General features: G+C 38.6%; 1 protein-coding gene across 2 annotated transcripts in view; it reads left to right on the top strand.

Annotated features, from left to right (window-relative positions):
* Positions 1 to 12,122, top strand: part of LOC122808774 — a 36,795-nt gene extending 24,673 nt beyond the window's left edge. For both annotated transcript variants that reach the window (XM_044079807.1, XM_044079815.1), the window contains exon 2: positions 10,243 to 12,122. In XM_044079807.1, coding sequence (XP_043935742.1) covers positions 10,334 to 11,653 — 1,320 coding nt within the window. In that variant the 5' untranslated portion in view covers positions 10,243 to 10,333 and the 3' untranslated portion in view covers positions 11,654 to 12,122. The remainder of the gene's footprint in view (positions 1 to 10,242) is intronic.
* Positions 12,123 to 13,090: the final 968 nt, after the last annotated feature.

Genomic DNA, 13,090 nt, shown 5'->3' with positions numbered 1-13,090 from the left:
TTTCAAATAATTGTTTGATCTTTTTTTTGTTTACCAAAACGTAGTCTGTATTCTATCATTGTCCACAAGTTTAAACAAAGGAAGGCCCATTATACCATGACCCTCATTAAATATCCCAAAAAACGCTGCTGAGCCAGCATGCATGCTTTAAAATGAATATACTTATACTAAAAGGTCCGTCGAGCCTGACTTTTTCCATTAGTATAAGTCTGCTTTCTCCGTTGCTTTTTTTAACCCTGTCTCGCTATGTTAAATGGGTTGATAGGCGAGACAGGTTAAAAAAAAAAGCAACGAAAGCAAATATCATCTAAAAATTTCAGATTCATTAACATTTGAATTAAATTTCAGAAAGATAGTGCTGTTATTAAGGTAATTAACAAATTCCATCAGTCTACTGTTTGCACAGGTAAATCATTTTCTTCCACTGCCTTTGGTAGAGCTGTAATCTGTTCTATGATGGTCCTTAATAAAATGCTGAGGTGATGGCATTATTTGTTGTCTAACTGATTTGTTCAGAACTGGAAAAGGTTCAAACAATAATTGCTTTGCTGGCATAGTCCATCCAGTACAACATCTATAACTCTGGGACTGCTGATATGCTGATATGCTGGTCAGTGACATAATCCCTTCTGTTTTCACTTGTTTGCAAATCCTCAATGTATGTAAACACCTCCACCTGAAGTATCTATTTGCCTATCACCTTCACAGAACAATCCACTCTTTTCAGGGTGAAACACAACTTCTGAGTTGAAATTGTTGACTTTTTTTCAGAAACGTTATGATTAGCTGTGAATCACTCTAGTAAAGGCTGTTAATCAACTTCACGTACATGTAAGAGAACAACAGAGATGCAGCCCTCATGATATCAAATGGGATAGTCACCAAACAGTGGTCATGTCTTGATGTCCTGTGCAAGACAATTATGGACTTAACTGATTTTAAGATGCATCTTTGGTGAAGTGCTGTGTCTACTTTATATATGTATAATTTAATGTTGAAAATACAGTCATAATTCTTTTTCATCAAATGCAGGGATTGAGCAGCATACAGCTGGACTAAGCCTTGTGTACTGTAGGTTTGCAGCAAAGCACATGCTGACTATGCTAGCAAACTTTTATAACTCCTCAGTATCTGTTGAAAAGGCAACAATGTAATAAACTGTTCCATACATTGGAAGAACTCTGTGCTGTTGCATTGAGTCCAAAATTCTGCTATTGTACACAGTGTCATTTTCAACATCCTATCGTATGCTGTCCAAGGAAGATTGTGGAATGCGATAATTCTTTATTTGGAACACAACTTCCTTTTTTTGTAAAATGTAATACTTTAAAACTCCTGTAGTGTGAAGGCTCATCTGATACTTGCAAATGACCACTTAGGGACATATCAGTGTTTCATCTACATTTTCTTGCTGCCTTTAGCTAATTCCACCTCTCATTTCCCTGCTATAAACCCGTGATTTGCAAGATTTTGTGCTAAGAGACAAAAGAGACTTTGGAGGATTAAGTATCATTGGTCTGCATTTTCTTGCCCTTTAATTCCGCCTAAAATGTTGATTTTCTAGAGTTTTTGTGATTTAAAAATCTTGTTTCAGCTACATATTGTACTTATTTTACTGCCTGCACTTTAACAAAGTCATTTTTGTGTTTAAATTACCTGTTTAACTGTTGTAGGCTACACACTCAAGTGTGATAGCTATTTCTATGCATTTAAAGTGTTTTTTTTATTGTATCTGCTTTATTTTCTGAAAAAAAAACAAACAAAAAATATCTGTTTTCCTGCCTTTCTAAGCTAGTATAGTCCAGTTTTCAGTTTAGTGCTGAATTCAGGGCTGTGTTACAAGTTTCTGTGTTTGCCCATACCTCACTTGGATAGAAGGAAGTTTCTCTGCTCACTGTGAGAGAGGGAGCTTTGAGCAGCCTATCTGTCCCTGGAGGAGTAGTTTCAGCTCAGAAATTAGTAGTTTGTTGGCCATTTTGGACTAATTTCTATCTCTTTCATTTCCCTGCAATAAAACCCGCATTTGCGCGGTTTTGCATGCCGGGCAGTGCTGGTTAGCAAGGATATAACTATTCCCGGCTCCACAAAGTCTACTCTTCAATTTTCCCTTTGGAACTAGGCAAACATTCAACTTAAGCACTCAAACCATTCACTTCTCATACCGGCACTTGCTCAAAACTCATAGCAAGCACTAATAAACCTTAGCACTACACCCCCCTATACTGTAGAGAAGGACAAGACTCTCAATTCGACCTTACCAGCCAATCAGCAAAACAGTTCACTGTACCTATCCAGGCATGTCCAAAGGGCAGTTTCAGGTGTACTCTCCGGTCCAACTGGTGAATCTGGGCATTTTGAGGCAATGTTACAATTGCCTCATGTACACAGCCAACCCTCTCCTCCTTCCACCAAACACTAATACATGCGAGAGATGCAATTATACAGCCAAACTGGAGGCTAAGCTCTCTCAACCCAAGACTGGACCAGGCAGTCAAGAGGAGAGGGGAATTACTTGCATTACACCATCACTCTCACATAGACCTATGAAACCAGCACCAGCAAAAAAACACACATAAAAACATGAAAACATACTCGGAGGCTCTAAATAAAAATCTGCAAAAGCAACAGGGGGTTGGGAGGGTGGCCTAATGGTTAAGGTGTTTGCCTTACAAACACAAGGTGCAGGGTTTGAGTCTCACAAGGGATAATTGGCTAGGAAGCTAAATGGCTCAAAGGCAGTTAGCTTTAACCTAACCCCTATACCCCCCTGAACTATGAACAGAGACCTCCAAAGCAGATATCCAAGCAACCTCCACCCCTCAACAAAAACCATGAAACACATACTTCACAAAACCAGTGTGCCAAAAAATCACAGCCCTTAAGGCAAAATAACATACACAACACACTAGTAATAGGTGACTCTATAGTTAGGCACACTAATGTCCCACTCACTAGGCTGAACAAGGAGAAGGTTACTGTTAGCTGCCTGTCAGGTGACAGGACCCACCACATAACACAAGCACTCAGGTCACTCCAGAACAAGTAGAAATATGACTCTGTCATTGTCCATGTTGGTGTGAATGGCCTGAGCTGTACCTCCCTGGACTACATGAAAAGTGACATGCAGGAGCTCCCTGATCACATAGCCCAGGCCGGTATGACCCTGACCCTGAGTAGCATCCTGCCCTCACCAAGAATGATACCACGGTATAGAGAAAAAATTATCAATTTCAACAATTGGCTAAGCTTCTGGTGTCATTCAAAGGGGATCCAGTGTCTGTCAGCCTGGGATGACATGCTCGACAAGCCACGCTGCTTCACTAGAGCCGGCTTGCACCTGTCACCCTTAGGGTTTCAAATACTGGCCAAGGCTCTTGCCACCCCCATAGTGCCTTTTTAGGCAAGGGTCAAAAGACAAACCCACCACCTTAAATAGCACAAGTAACAAAAAACTGAGGGTAATGCTACTCAATGCCAGAAGTCTAAACCTCAAAATACATACACTCGAGGCACTCCTCAGTATGGAGAAAATCGATATATGTGCACTAACAGAAACCTGGTTTAAGGCTCCAGAAAGCACCACAGCACTACCAGGCTATAACTCATAACATACATTTCGGCCACAAAACCTGCACCAAAATAGAAAAGGTGGGGGATTATCCATATTCATCAAGGATACCCACACCTCCAGGTTAGTGGCACAGCACGATGCTTCAGAGATCATCCACGTGCAACTAACAATGGGCAAAAATGTTATTCAAATTATAGCTTGATACAGATCACCCACCATGTCCCAGGACCCCCACTCTGCATTCCTGGGAAAACTGGGAAACATAAAGTTCCTACCAAACACCCTGATATTGGGTAATTTCAATTACCCAAACATTAACTGGGAGAACTACTCAAGTAAAAACTCCCTTGTCCAAAATTTCCTAGAATTTATAAACTCAAATGCCCTGGAACAACTGGTCAACACCCCCACAAGAGGTGACAACATATTGGACCTGGTCATCAACAACATGGGCGAACAGTGTTCCACACTGGAGGTCAACCCCTCGCTGGTTAGATCTGACCATAGGCTAATCACGCTGGATATCCACATTCCACCACCACCCCTGGTCAAAGAAACCACCGTGCAAAACTTTTCAAAAGCAAACTTCACATTACTTATGACCGAGGTGGGAAGTTTCAAAGCCCCCATGTTAAAGGATAATGCTATACAAGCTGCAAAATCCTTTACTAATGCACTCTACGGGCACCTACAAGAATGCATGGATCATGCTATCCCAAACAAAACCAAGACTTACTCCTCAAAGAAAAGGAAACCAGTCTGGTGGACCTCTGCCATAAACAAGCTATACAATAGAAGGAGAAAACTAGTACAGAAAAGAGTAAAATCCCAAGAAGGGAAGACATTCCTGATCAGTATCAGCAAGAAACTATGTTTCCTCATAAAATCATCCAAGGCTAGCTTCAAAAGAAAAATTGCCAGGGACTCCAAAGATAACTACAAGGCATTCTTTAGCTATATGAAGAATCTAAGAGCAATTCTCAGATCTGCTCGGAGTTAGTGCAGAATGGCACAAAATACACTGAACCGACCAATATAGCCAACATCCTGGCAGACAGGTTCAGTGCAAACTTCACCCCCTCTCACCCCCAAAAGGGCCCATAACTGTACTAGAAGAATGTAGTGCCCCTGAAATCACAGACACTCAGGTTAAAACAGCCCTCACCAAAGCCAAAAATACAGCATCAATGGGACTGGACGGTGTCCCAGGCTGCGTCCTATATGAGCTCAAAGATGAACTAACCCCTCACCTAAACACACTGTTTAAACTCAGCCTCTCCACAGGCTACATGCCCACAGAGTGGTGCACAGCAACGGTTATTCCACTCCACAAAGGTGGAGCCAAAACTCACCCCGGGAACTATCGCCCTATAAGCCTGACTAGCTTGGTCTGCAAAGCTATGGAGCACATCATCATGGATCTCACTAACAGAGACATTGGAAACCTCCAAACACTGGATCCTACCCAGTTTGGCTTTGTTAAGGGCAGATCATGCCTCCTAAACCTGGTGGACTTCTTTGAGACAGTTACCAAGGCTATAGATGAAGGAAAGGTAGTCTACACAGCTTACCTAGACCTCGCAAAGGCCTTTGACACCATTCCCCACTCAGGAATTATAGACAAGCTCACCAGCCTGAACATAAACCCCTACATCACAAGATGGGTTGCCAACTGACTCATGGATAGAATCCACATGGTAAGAGTTGCGGGAGCTAGGTCTGATTCTAAACTGGTTACAAGTAGCGTTCCCCAGGGCTCAGTCCTAGGACCCCTCCTGTTCGGCATATACTTCTCAGAGGTACTGGAAAGCACAGGAGGACTATGGCTGACCATGTTCACAGACGACTGCAAACTAGGGGCTATAATTGACTCTCTGGATGACACAGACATCCTCCAAAAGGGTCTCACTGAGACAGATACCTGGTGTCAAAACCATGGCCTCAAGCTAAATGCCAAAAGGTGCATAGTCATCCCTTTTGGAAAAAACAAAGTACCCAAAAACTACCACATAGGTGGTAGCCCCCTAAATACGGAAGATGTAATAAGGGATCTGGGAACCCAAGTAGATAGTAACCTCTCCTTTGATAATCACATTGTCAAAGTGGTTAGAAAATCCTTCTATGTGGCCCACCTAATCACAAAAGGGTTTGTTCCAGATCGAAAGAGGTCATTGGACCCCTCTATTCATCACTCATCAGACCCATCATAGAGTACAATGCCCCATTTGGGATGTACCTTACAAGACACCTGCAACAACTGGAAAGACCACAGAAGTACCTCACCAAGAGGATCACTGGCCACAAGCAGATGCCTTATGCAGCTTGACAGAAGAAACTCCAGCTGTACTCGTTGCATACCGCCTACTCAGAGGTGATCTCTGCCTGACATACAAGGCAATGTCCAACCCAGAATTCATGGACATGCTCCACCTAAAGAAAACCATATCCCCTCGAGCCACACACTCCAGGGATCTAAACCTCACCACAACAATAAATAGGATGTGCTGAAGGGATTGATTCCTGTCCCAGAGACTTCCCATGCTCTGGAACAAGATTCCAATCTACATAGGCAGAGCTTCTCGCTAACCCTCTTTAAGAGAAACCTTAACGAGTGGATGGGAAACAGAAAGTTTACCCCAGGGATCACTTCAATGGCTCTGCTGGACAGAGGCACAGGAAACTAATCTAAGGGGGAGGCGAAAGCCAACACATTCTGGCTATGCTTATAAATGCCTTCGGGCAGATAGCCTAGTACCTACCTACCTACCTATGGCTTCTGATTACCCATGAATTCTTATTCTTACCTTTTAAGTCTTTATTGTTGCATTCATACCGGTATGTACTTAAGGGATCTTTTGCATATATCCCATGGACCTCCACTACAAGAGGTTTACAATATTACACAGTGAAAACTTTAGCTTTGTGGGATCTTTCTTGTGCATTTTATGATATGGTTTGTCTGTGTGGCCTATTTGCCCTTTGGTTTTAATGCCATTTGCAATAGTTTGCAAGCACTTTAATCTTTATATTCATCAGGCTTTTATGTTATGCTTTGTTTTTCTAGCATAAAGACAAAAAACAACCCACTTATGGTGTACTAATGAGGTCAAAAAAAGCCAAAACATATCTTGTCTACAGCTGGGGGGGTTGGTTTTACTGGCTTGAATGCAATAGGAAAGTCATAAAAAAGACAAAGTAGAAAAGTCATGAGAATTTAATGGCTACATAGATAAAACACTGTAAATCCTTAAGGAGTAATTTGCATGGTTACAAATGTGACTTTGTCAACACACATTTCTGCAACATAAATGAGCAGCTCTAAGAAGTCCGCAAAAGGCCATTTGTGCAATTGCTAACTTGGACGAGTTCTGGTTGGTCGACAAAAGTAAATGCTGGTTGATAAAAGTATATGCTAGGGCAGGGAGGTAGTGTACATGAGTGTGAATGTTTTACATTTAAGGAAACGGTTATATAAAGTGACAGATTTCATAAGTGTGGGAATATGAGTGTTAGAGATTAGATGTAGGTGTGTGTGTGTGTGTGTGTGTGTGTGTGTGTGTGTGTGTGTGTGTGTGTGTGTGTGTGTGTGCGTGTGTGTGTTGAGTGTCTGAGTTATCCTGTATCGTTATAGTGTTATGGAAAGGGCCTTTTTAAGGTAAGCTGCAGTTTAGGGTTAGGGTCAGGATTATGGTTAGCATATATTACTAAAGTGGGTGGGGGCAAAGCTGAGTTGAGCTGAATGTGTGGTAGGTTTATGGGCAGTATGTCAGAAAAGGAAATTTCTTTCATTTTTCAATATGCTGTGTGTCACTCTGCTGTTTTTCATTAGAATGAATGGTTGACGTGCTTTGGTCAATTTTTTTGTGTTGATCAGGAAACAGTTTGACCATTCATCATAATCATCTGCATATATCCCATGGCCCTCCACTATAAGAGGTTAATGTATTACACAGTGAAGACTGTAGCTTTGCTAAGTTTTTCTTGTTGGTTTTACTAAATGGTTTGTCTGTGTGATCGTTTTACCCTTTGGGTTGGATTTTTGGATAATGGGCATGAATACCCTGGTTTTCTACTCCATAGGCTGTGATCCAAGCAATCCATATAATACTGTATAACTATATTATTATACCATGACCCCCCCCAAAACATGCATGCTGATTGGCCAGTGTGCACATTGTAAATCGAGTTATACTAATGGAAAAAGGTCCGGTCGCCCGGACTTTTTTCCATTAGTATAACTACTTTTAAACATGTCTCGCTATGTTAAATGGGTTTAACACATAGCGATTTAAAAAAAGCAACGGAGATCTCCTCCTATTTTTTATTTTATCTGCCCAAGCTAACCAAAACCCATTTAACATAGCGAGTTTAAAAAAAGCAAGTTTTAAAAGCAAGATTACTGCTTTTTTTATTAGCTGTTTTTAGCTTTATAGACAATACATACAGACGGTGAGATAGTTTTAAAATAAGAATCTGTTTATTTTTCGCTTGTCTCTAATGTTAAATGATGTACTGCACAGGCGCCAGTACATCAGAACTGCCGATGCCAGACATCTCATGGAGAATAGCAATAATAATTTTGGTTCTGGTAATGTTGCTGCATGACATGGTTTGTTTGGTCCTTGGCCCCTCTGCTTCCAAATCACGGACAACAATGGTATATCCAGCATTACCCACACCCCCAGCACACCCCATTATTATAATAACAACACGAACAATACTCAGGGTGTACGGCATTTTTGGACAGACCTTGTCCACTCCCATTCTTGCACCCGAGCCCTAGCAGTTATGCTTAATCACTTTGTTGACCTCACTTACAGGAAAGGATCCAGTCCCAGCACCCACTTGTTGTACTCTTTACTCAGATGAGGTCACAGCCATCAGATTTAACATTTCCTCAAACCGTACCTTCCTCCACTTCACCAGGCCCAGAGTTGAAATCAATACCACAATATACAAAGTATAAACTACATATCTGATGCAGTGAATTATTTTCTTTCAATTTTGTAAATATTCTGTAAAGCAAATGCAAAGGCATTTATTTTATTTAGCTAAGTTACCAAGAATTAGTAATGCATTAGCTGTCAGTTATGTGGCAAATAACCAAGACATAAATGAAGCAAGCTGTAACAAATCTTTGGGACTATTTCTTCTCAAACATAATCATTAACAGTATGTTGTCAGGTTAGATTGTTGCACAAAGACAGTGAAATAGCTGCTATTTTGTTATATCTCTGTACTGTTAGTAATATATATATATATATATATATATATATATATATATATATATATATTTATATATATATATATATATATATATGTATATATATATATATATATATATATATCTACTTCATTTACTAGATTTGACCATTTGACCTAAACCCATTTGATTTGATTTGAATAAAACCAAAGTATTCAAGGCAAATAACAGGGATTTGTCCCCCTCCCCAATGTCATGTGACCCTGAGTTGGTATATATAGTTAGTGTGGCAAAACTCATTTAGTTTCCTTTAAAAGAAGAAAATAAAAAAATATGTACTTTTTGTGTTATTTTCATCTTTTAAAGGAAACTAGGTGGGGGGCTTCACCCCCCACATCCCCTCTAACTATATATACCAACTCCAGGGTCACACGACACTGAGGAGGGGGACAAATCCCTGTTATTTGCCTTGAATACTGTTTTTTGATCAAATGAAATTTCGATCAAATGGGTTTAGGTGAAATGGTCTTTCGATCAAATGAAGTAGACCCATATATATATATATATATATATATATATATATATATATATATATATATATATATATATATATATATATATATATATATATATGTATATATCTTTGTGTTGCTGTTTTAATTTAATGCTTTCTTTCCTCCCATACCGCACCAGCTTTTTTTAAATATTCTGCTCCTTTTTCCTCAGGTCATGAAGTCATGTCTCTAAATCACGTAGGTGTACCATTCATGGCAACACTGTTTTTTTATCTATAAATCACAATGCAAAATTCATTCTATATGTGTTGGAAAGATTTGGGAAGTAACAAAAAAATATATTTTGAAGTAGGAAAGCAGATGATTATAACAAAAGGGGTATGGTGTTTGCACTAAACATGCGTTTGCATAATTTGGTAAGTTTATGAACTCCTGAGGTTTGGAAAAGTAAATTAAGAATAAGAATGCATTACTTTTTGCATTAGGTTATGCAACGGCTGACCTCTACATAATCTAGTGAAATAAGTTACTTCTGTCCAGTTGTATGGGACAGCAAGTTGAATCAGTAACAGCAACTACTATCTAATGCATGCTGTTATAACAAAACAATCTTAATACAAACCGCTGCTCTTTCTAATTATGTCAGGTTTTGCCCGTGTGAACAAGCAAAATCTTACATTATGTCACTTCTACTAATCACACTGTTGTAGAAAAAACAATAGCTTTGAATTGTGCGCCACTTAACTATACAAGAGCATGGTATAAGTTCATTTTTTTTACCTGGGGTGACGATGACGACTCTTAAAGCTTATGTTTGCTTACGAAACTAAATCTGAAATGCTTGTTTCACAAGTCTAATATCAATGACAAATGGATCTATCAAAACAATATTTATGAAAATGCAGTATTATCTAGACACATAACACAGCTTCTTCTTTTTATTTTCCTTTTAGTGCTAATAAATATTTACACACCACACAGCATTTCCTTGGGCTCTGAAGATTTAAATCTAACCAGTCTGCTGTTGAATACAAACATCTAGCAATGGCTGAAGAGATGGGTAAAATTCTGGCTGCAGAGATGGGTAAAATTCTGGCTGATAAAAAAGACACAATTGAACATGTAATGGAAATATTTGAAAAAGGTGCAGAAGCACTTGCGAGTGTCGTTGGTGAGATTTTTCCTTTTATGGAGATAGTATCACCAGTTGTACAACTTGCCTTGAACAATATAGACAATGGTGAGGCCGACTACATAAAGGAGCAATTTCAAATAGTGAGAGACAAACTTGACTCCATTACAGAAGAAATTCAAAATATCAATCAGGAAATTGAGAAAAGCAAAATAGATCTCAAATACTTTGAAGTAGAAGAAGCGATCCAAAATCAGTTTCGCAAGTTTATGGATATCCTTAATGCTAAGCCTCAGTACCGAAATGTAAAGAAAGATTTATTTCTAGATCACTTCAGTAAGAGTGGGGGTGAGAAGAACCTGTATAGTCTTTGTAGTGCAGTCATGGGAGATAGCACTTTTGGGGAGTCCATTTTGGTCATAGCCCTGAAACATGAACGGCAGAGCAGGCGTGTGATAGAGGATCTGTGTGCTCGCCTTAAAGAACTCTTCTGCATTGGCTTGATTGCATTGATGGGCTATGCAACCATCTCTGGAGGTGATGAAACTGAAAAAATAAAGGTGTGGAACAACAAAATACAAGATATTGAGAATAAAATGAAATCTGTAGTAGATGAATGCATTAAAAACTTTGTCGAACAAGCAAAGAATGATACACATATTCTTGTGAGAGAAAGAGGTGAACAGAATAACCAGCAGTTTGCTGATTTCATTCATGATTTCTTAAAGAAAAAATATTACTGGGTTAACTGGTGTGTCTTTGTATTTAACCAGCAAAGTAATACTTCCTTCTCTGAGAAGGTTAAAGACAGATGGTTTCATAATACTGGGTGTCATATTATTGGTCCAAGTCAGCTTGCCACTTACACACTTAAAGATGTCAATGTTGTCATTTCATACAGCGTCAATCCAGAATGTATTGATAAGTACAAAATTCGACAACTCATGGAAAGCAAGGATCGAGAATTAGATGCTGTAGCAGTGGCAGAATACATCTATGAACATATGCCACACTGTATGGTTCAGACCATATGTCGCTACAGAAATCTGTGGGGTTCTTGGAGTTTTCAAAAAGGTTGCTTTTACTGGGAAAATTATAAAAAAACTTACCCTATGTGTTCACCCAAAATAATTTTTTCTCAAGTTCTAAAAGACTTTTCCTGCAATATATGTAAGGCATCTGGAAATATGTCTGCAGACTTGTGGAACTGGTTATTTAAAAAATCTCAATAGAAATTACTGTCATTTCAGGATTTGAGAATGCTTGCAAGAATATTGCATTTCCCAGCTAAAAGATTGATTATTAGTAATATTTAGATTATTTGAACATCATTCAGTTAGACAGGGACATTGCGGTGTAAGAAAACAAATCACAACTCTCTTATGAAATGATATGGCATTACATTTTTGAAAAATAACCACGACAGATTATTTTATATTTTCTTGAGAAGACTCCACCGCTAAACTCATTGCATATGATCTCCATCAATGTCTAGTCTTTAATGTTATACTGTAATTCTAAGGGTTAAACAAATAAATACATAAAGAATAAATTTTGAGGACCATGCCAAATAGACATCTATGCCTACACTATCAGAAAAAATATACATCAGTTTTATACCAGGTACTGGATAATACACAGATATGGATAATGAAAGTAAAAAAAATGCAATCTGCTTCATTAAAATTTGTTTTTACATTATCTGATTTTATGCTGTTGTACATTTCGTTGAATTATGTTTGACTACAATAGTAGTATTTGATGGAGTTATTCTTAATGTAACTATTTTGAGTACATATGCATATGATTTCAGTTTCAGTAGTTAAGTTAAACTGGTATTGTAATATTGCACTTTTTAATGTTTATTAGTTCAAGACTTGTTTTACTTGCTTTATTTCTTTTCATTACATTTTATATTAGTTTTATTTGATAATTGCAGTTCAATAAATAATCTGCATATCACTAGACAACCTCAAGTTATGTCACCAAAGGCATTCTGTGAGGTTTAATTATCTAATTAGTAATTTAATTAGAAGGACATAAAAGAATATTTTAATAGTGAGTCTGCAGTTTAGCGAGAAGTGATAATTTGAAGTATAAAATGTTTGTTGCTACTCTTCACTTTAATTGCTGTTTTAAATTTAAAAAGATAGTAACTGAAGTGCAATAAATAATCATCATCAACCCCTTTTTTACATTTTTCAACATGGAGTTAGGGTATCGTGCTAACTGTCCCCATTTCTCTTCATTCAATGTATTCCACTACCAGCTTTCTTTTATGTACCTTATTTTCATACCTGGCTCAACCGCATATCTGTTCTGTAGTCCTCACACATGCTGGTTTCAGGCATTGCCATTTGTCTTCAAATCCACCTATTTCCTCCTCTTCTTGGAGTGCTAGTGCCCTGATTAATCCCTTGAAATGTTACACGTTCTCTCGAGTCAAGGTCTTTAGCCTGGTCTGTATTGACCTTAGAGCCTTCTGTGACCACTGCTTGCACCATATTGTGGCAACCATTGGTTTATGTTGTGGGCCTAGTGTTTCACTGGGAATGAGATTGTAATCACTGATGTACCAGAGTGCCCTTTCCTTACTAGGAGGAAGTCTACCTGAGTTGCATGTTGGCCTCTCTTGTATGTGATGTTGAGGCTGTCTGTTTTTCTGAGTC

The sequence above is a fragment of the Protopterus annectens genome, chromosome 1.part1 (genome assembly GCF_019279795.1).
Source record: "Protopterus annectens isolate FY-2018-M chromosome 1.part1, PAN1.0, whole genome shotgun sequence".
Taxonomy (NCBI): Eukaryota; Metazoa; Chordata; order Ceratodontiformes; family Protopteridae; genus Protopterus; species Protopterus annectens.
Note: the sequence above shows the minus strand (reverse complement) of the source record. Positions and strands in the feature narration are given on the sequence as shown.